Below are 19,690 nucleotides of genomic sequence, written 5' to 3'. Positions count from 1 at the left end.
AGCCAGCCGCTTGTTCCGAACGAGGTCGAACCACGTGCGCACACACGCGCACACACACACACACACACACACACACACACGCGCACACATGCAAACACGCACACGTGCACACGCGCACACACGCAAACACGCACACGTGCACACGCGCACACACGCACACGCACGCACGCACACACACGCGCACACACGCGCACACACGCGCACACACACACACACACACACACACACACACTCAGCATCCCCCTCTCTTTCTCACACGCAGAGGCACAAGCTCTCAAACATACTTGTTTCTGTGTGTCTCACATGCGCACGTTAAGATCTACGCGGCCTGCTTGTATCAGAAGCGGTGGGACGTACCGGAGTGCAGTACTCCACCATCGGGTATTGCATTTTGTGTCCCTTGGCGACGCGTCCGGAGAAGAAACAGCTTTGGCAGATGTCATAATTAAAGTGCTTTAAGCTTCGGTACCTGCAGAACAGACAGAGAGAGCAGAGATGGGCTGTATTACAGACAGAGAGAGCAGAGGTGGGCTGTATTACAGACAGGGAGAGCAGAGGTGGGCTGTATTACAGACAGAGAGAGCAGAGATGGGCTGTATTACAGACAGAGAGAGCAGAGATGGGCTGTATTACAGACAGAGAGAGCAGAGGTGGGCTGTATTACAGACAGACAGAGAGAGCAGAGATGGGCTGTATTACAGACAGACAGAGAGAGCAGAGGTGGGCTGTATTACAGACAGAGAGAGCAGAGGTGGGCTGTATTACAGACTGAGAGAGCAGAGGTGGGCTGTATTACAGACAGAGAGCGCAGAGGTGGCAGTAACTGAAGAGGTGAGGGGTGTAGGGTTGGGGTGGAGCTCAGTAACTGCAGAGGTGATGGGTGTAGGGTTGGGGGCAGTAACTGAAGAGGTGACGGGTGTAGGGTTGGGGTGGAGCTCAGTGACTGCAGAGGTGACGGGTGTAGGGTTAGGGGCAGTAACTGCAGAGGTGACGGGTGTAGGGTTAGGGGCAGTAACTGCAGAGGTGACGGGTGTAGGGTTGGGGTGGAGCTCAGTGACTGAAGAGGTGACGGGTGTAGGGTTGGGGGCAGTAACTGAAGAGGTGACGGGTGTAGGGTTGGGGTGGAGCTCAGTAACTGCAGAGGTGACGGGTGTAGGGTTGGGGTGGAGCTCAGTGACTGCAGAGGTGATGGGTGTAGGGTTTAGTAGAGCAGGGTGGAGCTCAGTAACTGCAGAGGTGACGGGTGTAGGGATGGAGCAGAGCAGGGCGGAGCGCGGTACCTGAAGCCGATGATGGGGCACTCCTTGCAGATGTTGCACTTGGCCTGGTGCTTGGCGGTCTCCGCCGCCGCCACGCGGTGCAGCACCGGGAGCCACACCATGGACTGAGGCTCCAGCCGCATCCAATCCAGGAACACCGCCGCCTCCAGCTCCGGCTTGTTATTGGCCTGTTCGCACAGACAGGAAGACACGCCCAGCGGTCCAGTCGCACCTTCTTCTGTCACAATACACGCTGCTGTTATTAAGTCTACATTGCACTTATCGATTATAAACGGGCCTCTGGCCTTCTCTGTGATACCGCATTGTGTACTCCTGAGAGTGACACTGCTCAACCACACTGCTGTTTGCTACTGTCTGTCGCTCTGGATAAGAGCGTCTGCTAAACGTTTGTAAAGTAAAGTAATGTAATGTAAGGTAATGTAATGTAAAGTAATGTAATGTAAGGTAATGTAATGTAAAGTAATGTAATGTAATGTAATGTAAAGTAATGTAATGTAATGTAAAGTAAAGTAATGTAATGTAATGTAAAGTAATGTAAGGTAATGTAATTACTCAGGGAGCAGGACAAAGCACCTGACCCTGCCTATTTTTAACTCTTCGCTCTTTCCCTCTCCTTTTTCCCCACCGGCTTTGGAACGGCCAATCGCGTTCATCAGCGCTCACCTCCGAATGCGTCTGTTACGATCCGGTACGGTACGGAGCGGAGACACCGACGCGCCCGACGGCACCGCCCGGCGCAGCGGCGCGGGCCCGTAACCATGAGCACCAGGTGCATCCCCAGCTGGGCCCCAGCCGCCGTATCCCCGAGCAACCACTTAACCCGCGGCAACCTCCGCAAGAGGGGAGTCAGCACCGGGCCACGCTAATGGACCAGCATGCAACGCGTTACCCTACGCCAGGCCGTCCGCCAGGCAGGCAAAACAAACATTACAACACTCGCAAGTGTGTCACAAGAGCGGCCTTTTACACAAGCACGCTCGTGCACCGAGGCAAATTCTCCCTCAAACAGACGCTGAGAAGTCCCTGCATGCGTCTATGAATGCAGACCGACCCTTGCAGACACTCTCGGACCACAAACCCGCGTTTCCTACACCATTAAACAGCAGCGGCTGAGCACCAGAGATCAGGAACGTCGCGACGGACCCTCAGACTGAGCTACGGTGTGCAGGCTTCCTTACGAGACGCTCAGTCTGACACACTCTGTGTGGCAAACTTTGAGCTACACTGCCAAACACTTACTGGTTCTGAGGTTCCAGCTTTCGAACGACAAAAAAAATCTGAAACAGGCACTCTATCAAGACGGTGACACAGTGCATTACCGACAATTTGACGAGGATTTTGAAGAAACAGGTAAGCTCAAGTAACACTTCATGATGGAGCGGTGTTGTTGTTTCAATGAATGTTTCACCAAACTGAGAATTTATGGACTAACAATAACTTCAACGCAATAATTGCCTAACATTAGAGTCAAGAAGTCATCTTGTTATGGGTTGTCTCCTATCAATACCCATCCAAAATCACAAGCTAACTAGCTAGCAAAGTAACATCAGCCAGTCAGCCAAAACAAGCATTATGTTAATGTTATTTCCAGATGTACATAATTTGATTGAAAGCCTTCTTGACATTGATTCCATAATTTTTTTCCCCCTGGTGTAAGATGAGCACTTAAAAATGTTTACTAGCTGAATCCATAAAGCACGGATACTCGAACCTGGTCCTCAGACCCAAATCCGGCCCGGTTTTTCATTTCTCCCGGGTAATAAACGGAACATTTGCTGCTACTGATTGGCCAGCCGGTCTTCACACCTGACTCCCAGGTAAAGGGAGGGCAGGAAAACCAGCAGTTCCGGGTCCTGGAGGACCGTTTTCTGAGTAGCAGGGCCATAAAGCACACCAAGCGAGAGTCAGCATCACGTGGTGGATGTTTGTGTACATAAACGCATTACTTCTCAAAATGGCAGGGGGAAAAGCGGGCTGTGTACGAGCCGAGAGATGAGGGCATTTATCACCCTCATATTATTACAGTGTGGCATATATGCTGTCTCATCAAAATTCATGGGCTTTAAAATGTAATACACTGCCGTCTGACAAAAGCTGCCTCTCTCTCTCTCATATACACACTCACACGCACACAGACACACACACACACACTCACACACACACACACACACACAGTCGCACTCTCACACACACACACTTACACTCGCGCACACACAAGCATGAAAAACACACACTTGCACTCACACACACACACACACACACACACACACACACACACACTCACACGTACACACACACCTGTGATGCAGTGCTGCACTCCTCTGTACTTGTCTGAGAGTACAGAGAGAGAAAGGGAAGTTCCCAGGGTAGACTTTGCCAAGAAACGAGATTATTGGATGAATCGGAAATTCCTTCCTGTAGTCCCAAACGAATACCTGAACCACTTCAGCAACACTCCAAAACCTCTTCACATCCTCCTCTCCTCCACCACCCTCCTCTCTTTCCTTCCTGCGTATTCTCCCCACTCTCACTCTCTCAATCCAACTTTTGGTATTCATTTGTGTGTGTGAGGTACATATATGGTGTGTGACAGTCGTTTAAGGGAGAGTCTTGCATGTGAGCTGTGTGGTATGATAGAATGTTGAGTGTATGTGTGTGGTATGAGTGTGTGTAATGGGGTACGTGCGTGTGTGTGCCCATGGTATGAGAGTGTAATAGTGTGCATGTGTGTGACATGAGTGTGTGTAACGGGGTGTGTGTGTGACACGAGTGTGTAATGATGTGTGTGTGTGTGTGATATGAGTGTGTGTAACGGGGTGTGTGTGTGTGTGATATGAGTGTGTAATGGTGTGCGTGTGCGGAATGAGAGTATGTAACGGGGTGTGTATGTGTGTGGTATGTGTGTGGTATGAGTGTGTAATGGTGTGTGTGTGTGTGTGTGTGTAGTATGAGTGTGTAATGGTGTAGGTGTGGTATAAGTGCGTAACGGCGTGTGTGCAGGGTTTTGGGGGGACTTACGAACTGGAAGCAGCTGCGGACGCTGGGCTCGATATTGCTCCCCCCGAAGGACGCCACCTCGCCCAGCTGCCGGGGGATCTGGATGGACTCGTGCAGCAGCAGCCCCAGACGCCGCTGGTCACATGTCCCTGTGGGGCCCGCCACCTCTCTGAACAGAACTGAGAGACACACACACACACACACACACACACACACACACACACACACACACACACACCGTGTGTAACACACTATGTATACACATGAAACACAAGAACACACGCATATTCTACTCCCCCTGTGTGTGTCTGTGTGAGTGTATGTGAGAGACAGTGTGTATATATACGTGTGTGTGTGTATGTGTGTGTCTGTGAGAGACAGTGTGTATATGTGTGTGTGTGTGTGTGTGACACTGCAGACACTGTACTGTTGCAGTACTCACATCTGTACTTGTCCTCCAGGTGTGCTTTGCAGAGTGAAATAATGCCCGTTTTGAAGGACAGAGTGCGGATTTTTCCTGTTCGCCCTCTGTGGAAACACAATATGTAGCGACACAATTCATACAGGTGACATAGTAATTCATAAAAGCAAAATGTTCAGATGAGATAATCACATGTGCAAGCAGGCACACAAACATACACACACACAGGCACAGACACATGCATGCACACACACACACACACACACGCACAAACATGCACGCACTCCCACACACACACACCCATACACACACACACACACACACACAGACACAGACATACACGCACGCTCACACACACACACATACACATACACACACACTCACACAGACAGACACACACACACACACACACACTCACACAGACACACAGACAGACAGACAGACACACACACACACACACACACACACACACACACACACAGACATACACGCACGCTCACACACACATACACACACACTCACACAGACAGACACACACACACACACAGGAAGGCGGTACAGGTGTGGGCGATGACCTACGTGTCGTAGACGTTGAGCAGCCAGTTGAGACACATGTCCACGCACAGCGGGACGTTGACCAGGCTGCTGTGCTGCTGCTCCAGACGGTCGTACACGCTGGTCAGGCAGTTAATGATCTGCATGATGTCCATCACCTGCTCGTTCTGCTTCAGGCCGTGCTGGTCGAAGGCCTCGCGGGCCGCCGTCATGCCCAGGAGGTCCACTGCGCGCACAGAGGGAGAGAGAGAGGGAGAGAGAGAGAGAGAGGGAGAGAGGGAGAGAGAGAGAGAGGGAGGGAGAGAGAGAGAGAGAGAGAGAGAGAGAGAGAGAGAGAGGGGGAGAGAGAGGGAGGGAGAGAGACAGAGAAGGAGAGAGAGAGGGGGAGAGAGAGAGTGAGAGGGGGAGAGAGAGGGAGGGAGGGAGAGAGACAGAAGGAGAGAGAGAGAGAGAGGGAGAGAGAGAGAGAGAACCGTCTGAATCAACACACGCCGCTCCGCTCCGCTCTGATTAATGGCTCTACAAACGCGGCTCCGTTAGCATCGCTTAGCGCCGCAACGATTAGCTTGCGCCGCACGGCGGAACGCGCGGAGGCCAAAACAATTAGCGACCGTAGGCAGGGGTCATCGGCGGATCTGCTTACTGCGGAGATCTTTCTTTTTTTTAAAGAACGCGATTTCCCCCCGCGGACGAATGAAAAACGCAAGCGATTAGGTCATCAGAAACGGGCGGGCGGGCGGGCGGGGGGGGACCGGCGTTTGCAGAAAGAGCCCCGACAGAAACGCGCTGGATCTGGATCTTATCACAGCCAATCAGGGCTTTTCATCAGACATTAGGAGCGGCGAAAGGAGCATCGCTCCACAGACGCAGGCAGTCAGCGTCGGGCTTCCGTCCTGTTTCTGAGCATTCTGGGCCGCAGAGGAGACACTACGCCGAGCGTCTCGAGCGCTGCCCAATTCTGGGCCAATTTACACCAAAATCTGTCACTGTTTTGGCAGAGCCCGGATGCAAGAGGATTCGAGAAGCTCATTTTGCCAATCTGCCTTTTTTTCTTGCTCGTAAGAACAGTCCTTCAGTATTAAATGTGTGAGTCTACTCCTTCCAGCTCGCCCACTGCCTTTTTTGATGTAAGTTTTAGAAATGCGGTTTTGGTTCAGTTTGATATTTTTTCATACGATCAGCCGTATATGAAGCACAGACACACTGCCACAGCGTGAAAGCTGTGTGTGTGATTGATGTGCCCTACGGACAAACCCACACACAGAAACACTGATCCATGCCCCTCACATTGACATGTGCACGTTTCATGACAGCATGTAAAACTGTTCATTTTCAACACAGTTCTGCCACAGGCTCTCCAAACGGCCCATGGAGAAGCTATGTCACAAACCTTCGCTAAATGAACCATTTTACATGCTGTCAATCAAGCGGCCTGCATAAAAATCACAGACTTACTGCGCGCTCACGTTCAAGGGCACGGCGTGTTTCTAAACAGGCCTGGAGTCAAATAAACCTTCATTCCAAGATTCGAAAACACACAAACTGCCACCACTCAGCTAAGCTGCTTAACTGAGCCTATTCTCTCTCACTTCCTCTAATGTTGGGCCTTTGGTCTCTGCAGGGGGGACAGCTGTAAATCACCCCCGTAACCACATTACAGGCAGCTCCAGAACAGGAACGCGGTACCGTGCCCATGGGGCGGGGGACGGGGACGGCACCTTCCAAACAAAAATCCAACCAGGCGGCAAACGTCTGTCTGCTCAGACTTCTGAACGAAAGCGGTTAGCAGAGACAGAGACGATGTGGCGGAGGAGATGGGGATTTGGGGTAGGGGGATGGGGGGTAAGTATAGTGGGTAGGAGGGGTTTCAGGGGATAAGTTTAGTGAGTTAAGGGGTAGGAGGGGGGTTAGGGGAATACGTTTAGGGGATTAAGGGGTAGGAGGGGGGTTAGGGGAATACGTTTAGGGGATTAGGGGGTAGGAGGGGGTCAGGGGGATAAGTTTAGGGGTTTAGTGGGTAGGAGGGGGGTTGGGGGTAAGTTTAGTGGATAGGAGGGGTCAGGGGGATAGGTTTAGGGGGTAAGGGGGTAGGAGGGGGGTATGAGGGGGAGGGTAAATTTAGGGAGTAGGGGGGTAAATTTAGTGGATAGGAGAGGGTCAGGGGGATAGGTTTAGGGGGTAGGAGGGGGGTAGGGGGGTAAATGTAGGGGGTAGGAGGGGGGTAAGGGGGTAAATTTAGGGGGTAGGGGGGTAAATTTAGTGGATAGGAGAGGGTCAGGGGGATAGGTTTAGGGGGTAGGAGGGGGGTAGGGGGGTAAATGTAGGGGGCAGGAGGGGGGTAGGGGGGTAAATTTAGGGGGCAGGAGGGGGGTAGGGGGGTAAATTTAGGGGGCAGGAGGGGGATGAGGGAGGAGGCGGTGCTCACAGCAGAGGGCCTTCTGCAGCCGCCGGAGCTTCATGGCGGTCCTGTAGGCGGAGAACCGCACGTTGTTCAGGTCAGCTGCAGGAAGAGAGAGAAAGGGTAACCATAGTAACCACAGCCTACTCCGTGCGTGCGCGCACACACACTTACACACGCAAGTGCGAGTACACACACACACGGGTGCACACACTTACACGCGCAGGCGCGTATACACACACACACACACGTGTGCGCGTAAGGGCGCACACACACACACACACACTAACAAGCAGACACATACTTGCACGCGCAGGCGCGCTCACACACACACACACACACACACACGTGTGCGCGTAAGGGCACACGCACACACACACACAAACAGACACACACACTGGGCAAGTGGGGTACTGGGGGGATTGATGCTGACACTGAGGGGGGGTTGGGGGGGTGAGAGGGGGTTCTTACACAGAGACTGGTACAGCTCCGCCATCTTGGGATGGTCCCAGCAGGTGGTTTGTGTCTGGTGGCTGAGAGGCAAGAAAGCAGAAAAAGAGCACAGTCAGCATGTACACACACATGCACACACACACACACACACACACAAAGCCCATCTCATCCATCATCCCCCAAACCCAGCACTGTACCCCAGACCACAGTGCTGGGAGATTAGAGTGAGCGCCTGTACCTCCCTCCTCCTCCTCCTCCTCTCTCACACTGAGGATCAGCCCCTGATGCTGGCTCCAGAGGGGAGGCCCCATCTCCCCAGATCATTAGCTCTATGTCTATATATACACAGCCCTTCCTCCTTCTTCATCAGCCTCCTCCATCTTCACCCTTTTAAGAGCTTCTCCCATGGCCGTGCATTCGCCCATTATTGACCAAAAAGAAAAAGAATCGGGCCACTACACCTCGCTGTGTTTTAATTCCTTTCAATCGTGCTCTGAACGTGCCTTAACAAAAAAAGATATCAAACGTGACATTAAGTCCAAGCCGTTAAAGGAAAAAAATCTTTGCCGCGTGAGGAATTCGACCAGGAAGTGCAAGAACAGCACGACTGAACAAAAACTGCTAAAAAAAAAAAAAAAAAAAAAAAAAAAAAAAAAAGCAAGCAGCAAAGGCGGGAGATCCATTTAGATGCCCGCATCACGGGGAAATGAGTCCCACGGGCACGGCGCAGAACTGCCAGCGTTTAAAAAACGCCTGACCTGGGAATATCGCAGTATGCTCAGAACCTCGCCATATGCCGCGCGTAAACTGAAGCTCATATTCCGCGCGCAGCATTTACCGCTATCGCTGCGATAGCTGCCGTGCAGGGGTCCTGCTGTATCCTGATAAACATTCCCCTGCTGGTTGTGTTTTTTTTCCCCAGTTTTCCAGTTGTGATGTAACTCACATGGGTTAAAGTCCGATTGATATTCAGATGTGCGTGAAAGATTCCGCGGGTGTCGATTCAATATCCTGCCTCGACGCGGCAATTTTTCCACTGGTTTTTGTTGTAGGCTGTGTGCGTACATGCAGGATTTACATAATAATAAACACACAAATAAACACATGAACCAGTGTCAACAGATTTTTTTAATTTAAAAATTCAAACATTTTTCATTTTCTTTTTCATAACGGCGGCTTTACCAGCAGACCTTTTCTGTCGGTATTGACGCCTCGTTCACTTTTGTATTTCTGTCAGTCGAAGCCAGCGGACGGAGGGAAAGTTCATCGGCAGCGCAAGCTGTGCTCTAAAAGGGGGCTGGCACTGCGAGCGCTTTGCAGAATCCAGAACCCACGCCGGCTTTATGACATCACACGGCCTGGGCGACAGCAGGGGGCCGCAGCCCTGGTCCTGGGGAGCCCGCGGGCTCCGCCGGGTTTTCTGTCCTCACCTGAAACTCAGCGCCCGAGCCAGACCCAAGCGGGCAGGTGAGGTGAGTTCACTGCGTAATCAGCGGATCTAATTTGACTAATTGAGCGCGGAGTGACAACAAAACCAGCGGAACCCGCGGCGCTCCAGAACCGCGGCTGCAGCCCCCCCCCCCCCCGGTGCCACACAAAACGCCTTGCAGGAATCCCAAGTAGCGCGTCCAATTAGGCCCACGCGTGTGCGGTGCGGTGATGTGCTCTCACGGTCCGTTCATCGCGGGGTGGCAGCGCGGGTGTCTGTTGGCAGGGCAACCCGGGCCTCGCGGAACGCTGGTGAGTCGGTGAACTCCGTGACCTGGCTGTGATGTCACCCCAGCTGTGCAATTCTCCGGCACAGCTGGCACCTTCATTAGCGGAAAGAAGAAGCTCGAGCTAGCGCTCGCATTCCTGAATTAGCCGCGGCCGACGCAGCGCTGGGCACGCACACAATGGGACTGGGCACCGTAACCTTGCCAATCCCACACGAATTAGGAATGCTCATTTCAGAAACTATGTACAAAGCGTGCTCACATGCGCCCCCTGCTGGCGGCTCGGGAGAGTGAAGGACAACTAGCGATTCTCCTCCAAGACACAAGCTGCCGCAAGGAGGAGACCCAATCACACGCGAGCGCAGAGAGATAGCCACGGCCAGCAGGAGTCGCTAGAGCAACGAACACTGCTGCTCTCCACCAACCAAATCCGTCCCATACGTCCCTCGGGCGACGCAAAACCAATCGCGTGTCACACCAGCAAGGCTGCCGGCCACAGTCGCCACTGGCACGGGTTTGGCATTCACACACACAACTTTTACCGAGCGAGCGACCCAGTGGCCTAACAGGCACTGTAAACTAATGAGAAAACTACAGGCTAAATTTGGCTACAGCAGGACTGGGAGGAGGCGGGACTGCAGTTTTCAGACATGTGGCTAAACATTTTCATTTGCCTAATGTTAGTTAATCTGCTGGCTCCAGTTTACCAATACAGTAAATTATACATGGCAGACAGTCAGTCACGTTCTAACAGAAGTAAGATTGTCTCAGCTAAACCAGCAGGGAGTGGCAGTTGGATACACCTCACAACCTGACTAATCTGAAAGATCTGGAACATTCTGTATGGAGTTGATAGTCACCGATCCCAATATGTTCACCAATCTCAGTAAACAAGATGGAAAGCCACTCGATGGTGCCGCCCTTACAAAAGGAGGGGGGTTCTCAAGTACTGACAACAGGGCTGAGAACAACTGACACAGCCTGACAAAAAAAAATGACTTAACTGCTGAAAAATAAAAAAACAATTTTATTACTAGAAAAGAAGACAATTTCCACACTTTTTCAAGACACAATGCAGCTCATTATCTGCATTGCTCGCTGTACACAGCCTTATTTGTCATCTTTACAAAAGGCTCAAATAAAAATTTAGAGGGCTCGTACACAAAATTAAGCTGAACTGCCATTTACTGACAGGAGGTGTCAGTTACAGAAACACACATTTCATAGCAGAAGCCTCACAAAAAAACGTAGCCGTAGCAAGTCCTTGGACTGCTGGTGAGATGTGTTCCGAGAGTAAACTTGAAGTGATTTCTGAAGCTGCTGTGAAACCCTTCCCGCTTCGACGCAGCCCTGCTGGAGACGGTGAAATGCCTACGGCAGCGTGTGCGCAGGGAAGGCTGCCCGTGTCTCACCCACAGCCGAGCACGGAAACGCAACGAAAATAAATGTGAACGCGCTGATTTATTTTTTCAAAAACAACTCATTTGCTAATGCATCCTATATTATACGTAACAATGTCATTTATATATTTTATTAAGTTCCCCGCCGGCTTTGTTTGCTTCAGCCCTTTTTCCACAGCACAGGGTCTATATTCATTTGCTCAAGTTTGGCAGCTTTCACACACACGTTTTTTCCTTCTTTGGCTTTCCTCTTGCGATCCGTCGGGCATTTTGTAGGTGTGAAGTGCTTTTCATGAGAAAACATTCGCACATTCCATTTCAGAAAATGGCCAACGCCGGGCCCTTCAGGAGGATGTAGGGCCGGCTCGCGGGCGTCTTCGCCATACCCTAGCGAGCGGGCTCTGCCGAACTGCACCCGCAGACTCCCCGCCGGGCCCTCCTGTACCAAAGGCGATGAATAAAACAAGAAGGGATTCTGGGAGACGGGACAGGAGCCTAACGGATCGTTTGACGGGAGAGCGCGGCGCAGCGTCTGCAGAGGACTTATCAGACATCAGAGCACACTGCGGGCTCTGCTCTCTCAGCAGGACTTAACATTAGCAACACAGATTTTTATCATATGTACCGCACAGCCAGAACGGCAGTGCGAGAGGAGGTGGGGGGGGGGGGGGTAAACCGCACAATCACTCGATCTACTCACACAGTTCAGCCGCACGTTTTGGCGAAAGGTGAGAAAATGTAGCCGCGAACGGCCGAGCCGGTCAAAACAGCACCGTTCTCTCTACACAGGAACCTTAACGCGACTCGCACGGCGCCGGCGGAACGCTGGCTGCAGGTGAGCTCGTGTGAGGTCATCACCTGAGCCAAAGCCACGCCCCCTACGCTCAGGACCTTGGGACTGCAACCAGGAAATGGCCGCTCAACCCACCAGCCAGGACCCAAAGGTATATTACAGGTGGCTTGTTGTTTTTTTTTGAGGTGCAGTGAAGTATTTAGGTATGTAATACAGTAAAACCACATTACTAACAATGTAACATCGCCAAAAGAATGAAATGCTCACTTTCAATGTCTAAACCGATGCTTTAATCATTTAATCAATAACTTTCACTATACAATTATTATAAATATTTATGTAATACAATTCATTATTACCTGGGCCAAGCATATGCAAATGACACGATGAGTAAAAAATACATCTCTCTCTACCGGTTTATAAATTGAAAGGCAATGTTGACTGGACATGTGCAATATCTGAAAATATGAAATTAGTTACTAAGGAACCTTGTGATGCAAAGTCGGGGACCACACCACTGTTTGTTTTAACGGTAAAGATGCTAAAACAAAACCATTTAAAAATGGTCATGCGCTCTATGGATACAGCATTTCCACCATAAAGAAATGTTCCTGTTACCTGTACGAACCTGAAAAACTTCACGTAATGCAAAAGACATCTGAAAGAATCTGCTTACAACCGCAGAAGCTAAGCTGCCGGCTTATCCATTTTTAATTACAGACGCAAACATTGTTTAATGCTATTCCTTGCGATTCCGTTTTTATTTGCGTAACAAAGGGCCAATGTCCTATTCACAAAGGGCCAATGTCTCAGAGCAGGCACACATTCTGGGCCCAGGTCCCAAAGACCCGGCCAAGGGTAACTGCGGCAAGGAGAAACTCCCCGGAGAAAATGGAAAGAAATCTTTATTGATCTACTTTGTTAGCTTGCACACTTCCTTGAATGTTATCTAATGAAGCTAGCTACAAAGCTAACACTGCAGATTTGCAAAGACAGAATCCATAAAACAAGACCCAGGCAACTTACACTTCACTTATCAGCTGAAATTGCTAGCTAGTCGGTTGGAAATGGCGGTAAGACAATACGATCTAGCATCCACTGCTTTTCAAATGGATTAGTGTTTTGTTGCTTTATCCATGGCACAAAAAGCACTCTCTACACTTCAGGACATCTGAGAAATTGTCCAGCACAATTACAGTTCAAAATCATTCTGGCCTCCAGAAACATTCATTTGAATTTATTTAACCAAAAAAGGTGAACCCAGGCTGAATGAATCTAACACACCAGTGTGTCTTATCCACAAAGGTGAATCTCAATTCAGCTACACCTGTAAAACAAAGGCTGTAGCTGTCTTACACATATCTAAAGGATAAACTTAAAGGGATAAAGGGTAACCCAACAGATACACTGAATTATATGCAATCAACATAGCAGTTAATGAAACAATGGTATTTTTTTGGTATTCTCCCCAAGGATTAAAAATGTATGTATTTATTTACCTTTGTCTATGATGGCACATATGGTACCTCCCCAATATAATGATCACATTACAGTACAGGTGCTGTATGAAAAAAAAAAAAAAAAAAAAACTAAAAATAATGAACATGCTTTTTCATTCAAGCCCACCAAAATTTCAGATCTTGAACATTTACTAAATAGAAAAAGGAGCTTTTGTACTGGGAGAATGTATCACTGTGTGTGTGTGTGTGTGTGTAGGGTGCGTGTCTGTGTAGGGTGATAGCTTTCACACCCGGGTGCGGAGTCTGACACCCTCCCTCAAAAAACCCAGAAACAAGTCAAAATCTGAGAGGACGGGGTCACATTGAAACGCAGCACTGCCAGCGCACATAAACAGAGATCAGTGCTCATATTAGCAGCACCTTAGCACCGATCAGCAATTCCATTAACTTCCAAAACTTATCCCACTACATTACCCTAATTATTCAAGTTGAAAATACGGTCAGGTCGCATTTTGTTGCATAATGACGACTGAAAATCGTACAAAATTCAAGGTTGTTTTTGCTTCGACTACTCGTGGCTTAAATGTCGATACCGTTGAAAAATCAAAACAAGACGACAAACTAAGGCTAAACCAAACAGCCAGCTATACTGAGGTCCTGTTTCCACACTGCTGGTGTGCAGAGACGTTTTTGAATGCGTGAAACAACAACATTTTAAGAAAGTTACGGTCTAACACGCCACCTGTTAAGAGTGGTAGCACACCAAATCGGCGACTCTGGATTTGATCGACCGCCCATCTGCTGGGAGCCATTTGCATTTTAGGATCATTCAGGGCAGAGACACTGCATCTATCTGCACCACCCCGGCGGATCTTCTCACACCGAGTCGACTCGAGAAGAACAACTGCACACTCCGGAACGGGAGGGCTGGATTCTGAAACGAGCTCAAGGTTATCCTTTCCATTTTAATACGGACAAAGACAAGTGTCATTACCACCAATTATCTCCAGACAAGCGTTGAGATTCTGTTCAAACTTGTTTCGCGTAATCTTGTATTACATGGGTTTTTCCTCTGTTAGGTCAAGCTCCTGCTTAACCAGTCACACAAATGTCAAAAAAAACAAAAAAACAAACAGGGCCTACTCAAACAATAACCCAATGAACAACTATGACACTGCTGTGTTCTACATCTGTTTCACTTCCCAGTGCATTGATTCCCCACAGGCACTATGAAACTCGGATTGGTTCATGGATGTGCTGTCTTGGCAGATGGACCCCCATAATCTCACCTTTGCTTCCCACTACCCAGTGACATCAGTCCCAAAAATACCATCACATCTGTAGTCATCAGCTTGGTGTGCTACCAGCTTTGCTGGATTTTGAACACATCAATTAATAGAACTAACCACTGAAGCCAGTTTGACTATTACAGTCCACACTGGTCAGGGTGATCATACAACAAAACTCTGTGTCCCGAGTTTCTCCGCCACTCCCTTTATTAGTGCATATAGGCCTACTTATTGTTACAACATTAGAAATTACTGCCCAAGTACAACACATAAGCGAATACGTTCTCAAGTAGAGATCTTTTTCAACATGTGTATGGATTGGATACACATTACTCAGTTATATTTTTGGATTTTTGGAACAAATAAATGCTTCTTTGAATTCCGTATTAAGCAACAAGCTGGTCCTGCCAACTCATTCTCATAACTGCATATATTCTATTCAGATGGGTCTATGACTCAATAAATACACTTTAAACAAACAACGCACCGCTGCCACATAGCAGCGGAAGACACAGGTAGACCGTCAACACATCACACAGTGCTTTCAGTTTCTGGAGTCCCGTTGCTCAGGATTTTGGCCTGGTGAAAAGCGGCCTTTTTAAAATTACGTCGGGGAAATTCAGCACAGCGTTGTTAACTATAGTTCAGCGTTTCCCAACCGGTGTGCCGCGGCACTCTGGTGTGCCGTCAGGCGAGGTCAGGCGTGCCGTGTGAAAAACACCTTTAAAAAAAAATTTTATGTTCAAATGAATTTAAAAAAAAAAAAAAACTTAAATGAACAAATCCCATTCACAAAAGCCAAAATAAATGTCACTAAAATGCATATCGCTTAATTGAAACCCCCCAAAAGAACATTTAGGCCTGCTGCTGGCACGTCACATCAACGTCAGTACGTCACTCGCGGTGTTGCCATGAGATTCTGTAAATTTGGAAAGTGTGCCGCGGAAGGAAAAAGACTGGGAAACGCTGAACTATAGAATATGGAGCTATTCCCATGATCCTGCCCTGGTTGTTGAGTGTCAGTATAGTTCTATTCACAATTGCTGGGATGAATCGCGTCTGACGCTTCTTTCTTCGCAGTGTGCTTCACTTCAGTCTTCATACAAAGGATCACATCAGAGCCCACTGTAATATTTCCAGAGCATCGAGCCATTCATAGAGTCTGAGTTTTATTAACAGCTGTATTACAATGGATCAGATCTTCAAGGAAGGAGATCCCATTGTCAATGGCCAAGCTCTCATTGTACTGTACTGTAATGTAATGTAACTGGTAAGAGCCCAGACGTGATTTCACACACATCAAACGGGACTTTCAAACCTCAAATCATACAAGTGCATACAAACACACGCACGCACGCACACACACACACACACACAAAGGAAGTCAGTCAGACCTGCATGTACACAAACACAAATAAGCAACGCTAAGGTTTCTTCACTCTGGGAAACCTCACCAGTTAACACAAACATTTAGTAAAAGGCAATAGAATGCATCATCATGTAACGTAATATACTGCAATACAATGAGAAATATATATATATATATATATATATGTTAGAAAAAATTCTGTTAAAATCTAAATTCCATATCCTAAAAACAAGACATATCTGTAACATGTCTTCAGTGACGGGTAGGCTACGCACGACCTCGTCTTTGAAGCTCTAGCGCTGAATCAGTGTGCACCGACATATACACTAAACCAAGGGCACCACGCAATTCCACCACACACACACACACACAGATCGACAAATGATTAGCCGTCTCGGTGGCCAAACAAAAAGCACCGGCACCCTTTTGGATCCAGTACATCGTTCATGAAGCGTTTTCATTAGCTAATGTTCAATTCCCACCTGCAACACTGCACACTGCGCTGCAACGCTTAGACATGCACAAGGCACTTCAGGGCGCAAAATCAAACGTGTTCAGACACATTCAGTCGCTGGAAAATAGAGGTGAAGAGAGGCACTCGGAAGGACCAATTTAGTCGAGGCGCAGTCTTCTGCAATAAAACAAACAACGGCGGCCCGCCTCGAACGCATTCCGTTCTTCGGTGTCTAGCTAACACAAAGCTACCTGCTTGGATGCATGCTGGAAGAGAAGCAATGGGAGGTAACATTACCTAGCTTGGCAGTCATCTAGCAAAGATACACAGTCTCCTTTCCACATTTCCAGCACATTTTGAAAACGACCAAGCCAAGCAACGTTCATAAGGATGCGGCGGGCAATGTAATGAGAAAATAGAAATAAAAACAGATATTTTACAGGTTTTGAGTTGCCTTGATGATGATCAATGACAAGCTAGCAAGCAAGCTAATATGAATGCTAGCTAAGATGCGTTATTTCGTTGGCTTATGTTAGGTCCTGATTTTATGAAATGCAAGCTTTTCACAATCTATGAAATACACCCAATATAAGAGGCGGCCAAATCGACGTACCCTCTTTTGTAAAAGACGATTAGCTTGGACGGAGAATAGGAGACACAGTCAGCTTGCAATATAGTGTAAACATTAGAAATAACAAAAATAACATTGCAAACTCGGCGATCTATTATATTTACGGTGATTTCTATAAGGAACAAAAGCAAACCAGTGATAAATAAATAAATAAACAAATAAATAAATAAGCATTGAGCAGCACGACAAATATTTCTCAGCATCGCGTCGTCTGGACATATTTCAATCGGACATCGTTAAGTAGATATCACGACGGCAGCCGTAAATGACAGAGTGCCAGTCCTCCGATGTGAGTCGTGGCGGTAGAGTCCGGACACCTGCTGTGGTCAACCAACACTGGAACATCTGCCGCCTCTGGTGCTGCCTCTGTGCCGCTGCTACAGCTCATTCACACTGTCCCCTGTCCTCGGTTTATCAACTCGCCTCTGCGTTTTCTCGGCTTCACTGCACCAATGAATGAGTTAAAAACGTAGACTTACTTTCTGAGCTGCTCTCTCATCGTTGCGGTCTCGCAGCAAGTCCAAAAATATTCGGTTTAAACGACGGATTCCGCGCCGAACGGGTAAACCCACACCGCCGCTGTAGCAGACCTACTGAAGAAGAAGCCGTCCGAACCGTGTACTTTCCAGCAGCGCGCAGCGGCTGTTCAGACGAGGCGGAGCTATCGCGCCTGCTCCCTTCCCCCAATCTATTCACCCAGAGAACTTCAGTTCAGCTGAAAGAGAGAGGAGACTCCGGGGAAGCGTTCCGTACCGGGATTTAAGGTGGAGCGGTGTGAATTTATCACCTCCTAAGTGAGATTTAAAACATAAATATATATTATGTGCGAGATATTTTGAAGAATTTCTCATTTCTGTAAATCTTTCCAAGTTATACAAATATTATTGTGATTTAGATGGCATATTTTCATCCAATCATCCATTTAGGCTACATAATTTTAATGACCTACACTAAATTCCATAGCTATAGTTGCCATTGTTGTTTCTCATTAACATGTTTTAGCATGGTAGTCTCATGCTTTTAGCATTTTTAATCAAAAGCAAAGCTAGCAACACAGAATTTCTGTAATTCAGTGTTCCAGAATGCAATGACATCCTCACGCAGTGGAGCAGATTTTAACAGTGCGAACTCAATATATGGAATTTCAGGGAAAGTGACGTTTGGGAATGATGTCCGCACTTTCCAGTGTACAGGAGTGACGTAATGTTCGGGTGCAACATCCCGGGTGTTCGGTCGTGAAAGACGCGTTTCAGAGGGATAGAGAGGGAGGTAGAGGGAGAGAGCTTGATAGAGGAGGAGGAGGAGAAGTCGGTGGGCAGTGAGGGGGGGGGCGGGGGCGGGGGTGGTGCTGAGGACTCGACTTGAATCAAAGATGAGATGCGACACTGCTTGACGGTTGGCCGCGTGCAGTACTGCAGCACCCCCGGTATTCCCAGGTTCGAATACTTCGTCCAAGTTTCACTCCAGTCCATTACACAAAGGCTGCCCTATTCAAGATTTAAGCGGTGGCTTAAAAACAGAATAGAACGCAAGACTGAAAAGATGCCAGTAACCTAACAATAGGTAGGTACAAACGAACAAAGAAACAAGCAGATAAATAAATAAATAAATAAATAATTTGGAGACTTCGCGAAGAACCCGAATGCCTGGTTTTGGCTTGTCACCTGATATGACCTATTATAAAATACTACATGTGGAGTATGTCCATGGTTACAGACATTTGTAGACATTTTTGTCATTAAGTATCCTTCATTTAAATATACAACTTACATACGTGGTTTCTTGACTAACAATAAATTGAACAAATCAATAAACAATTCTACAAGCTGAAAAAATATAAACTAACCATTTCATTCTGCTGCACTGCCCTTCCATTGTTAATCTAGCTTATATAAAACAAGCTATTCAACATCAATCAACAAACCATTACATCAACCTGTTCCTCAAAGCCATCGTGTCACCCAGCTCTCATAAGACGTCATCAAAGGTTGGTCATATTTCTCAAAAAGGATGTGCTAATGTCCAACGCACTTTTTGAGGGAGTACTTTTGTGTTACTTTCAACACATTTTGTGTCAAGTTACTACAAGTTACTACTTTTGCGGTACAAATATGCACCTTATGTTTTACAAAGGGAGACTCCTTAACACCGTTAAGTTGAAAAGTAACACAAAATGCGTTGTCCTTAACTAGGCATGGAGGTGTGTTAAAAATTGACACGGTATGTGTTGTTTTTAAACGCATCTGTTTAGAAAGCCCAGGTAGCAAGGGCAAGAGAGAATCTCATGAACGGAAACCAGGTCTGGAACTTAGTTTACCAGTTATACCTGCCGAGTCATACTTGCATTTTCCAACAGCTAAACTCAAAAACTCGACCAGCTATATCACTGGGATATAGAGCCTTCATCGCAGCACGGACTGGGTAGCTTACCCCCAACAGCAGGTTTAACACCAAACCGGCAAGATAGCAAAGCGG

General features: G+C 48.0%; 1 protein-coding gene across 19 annotated transcripts in view; it reads right to left on the bottom strand.

Annotated features, from left to right (window-relative positions):
* Positions 1-19,690, bottom strand: part of dmd (dystrophin) — a 202,044-nt gene that overhangs the window by 11,530 nt on the left and 170,824 nt on the right. For 16 of the 19 annotated variants that reach the window (XM_035394701.1, XM_035394719.1, XM_035394700.1 and 13 more), the window contains 7 exons: positions 8,123-8,184; positions 7,679-7,753; positions 5,278-5,479; positions 4,720-4,805; positions 4,299-4,456; positions 1,281-1,447; positions 358-469 (listed from right to left, as the gene is read on the bottom strand). In XM_035394701.1, the coding sequence (XP_035250592.1) occupies positions 358-469; positions 1,281-1,447; positions 4,299-4,456; positions 4,720-4,805; positions 5,278-5,479; positions 7,679-7,753; positions 8,123-8,184 (862 nt within the window). Of the gene's footprint in view, positions 1-357; positions 470-1,280; positions 1,448-4,298; positions 4,457-4,719; positions 4,806-5,277; positions 5,480-7,678; positions 7,754-8,122; positions 8,185-17,694; positions 17,929-19,690 lie in introns of those variants that run through there. The other 3 variants (XM_035394713.1, XM_035394714.1, XM_035394717.1) reach the window with 2 other exon arrangements.

The sequence above is a fragment of the Anguilla anguilla genome, chromosome 15, assembly GCF_013347855.1.
Source record: "Anguilla anguilla isolate fAngAng1 chromosome 15, fAngAng1.pri, whole genome shotgun sequence".
In the NCBI taxonomy this organism is placed as follows: domain Eukaryota; kingdom Metazoa; phylum Chordata; class Actinopteri; order Anguilliformes; family Anguillidae; genus Anguilla; species Anguilla anguilla.
The sequence above is the reverse complement of the archived record's forward strand: the minus strand, read 5'-3'. Positions and strand labels throughout refer to the sequence as shown.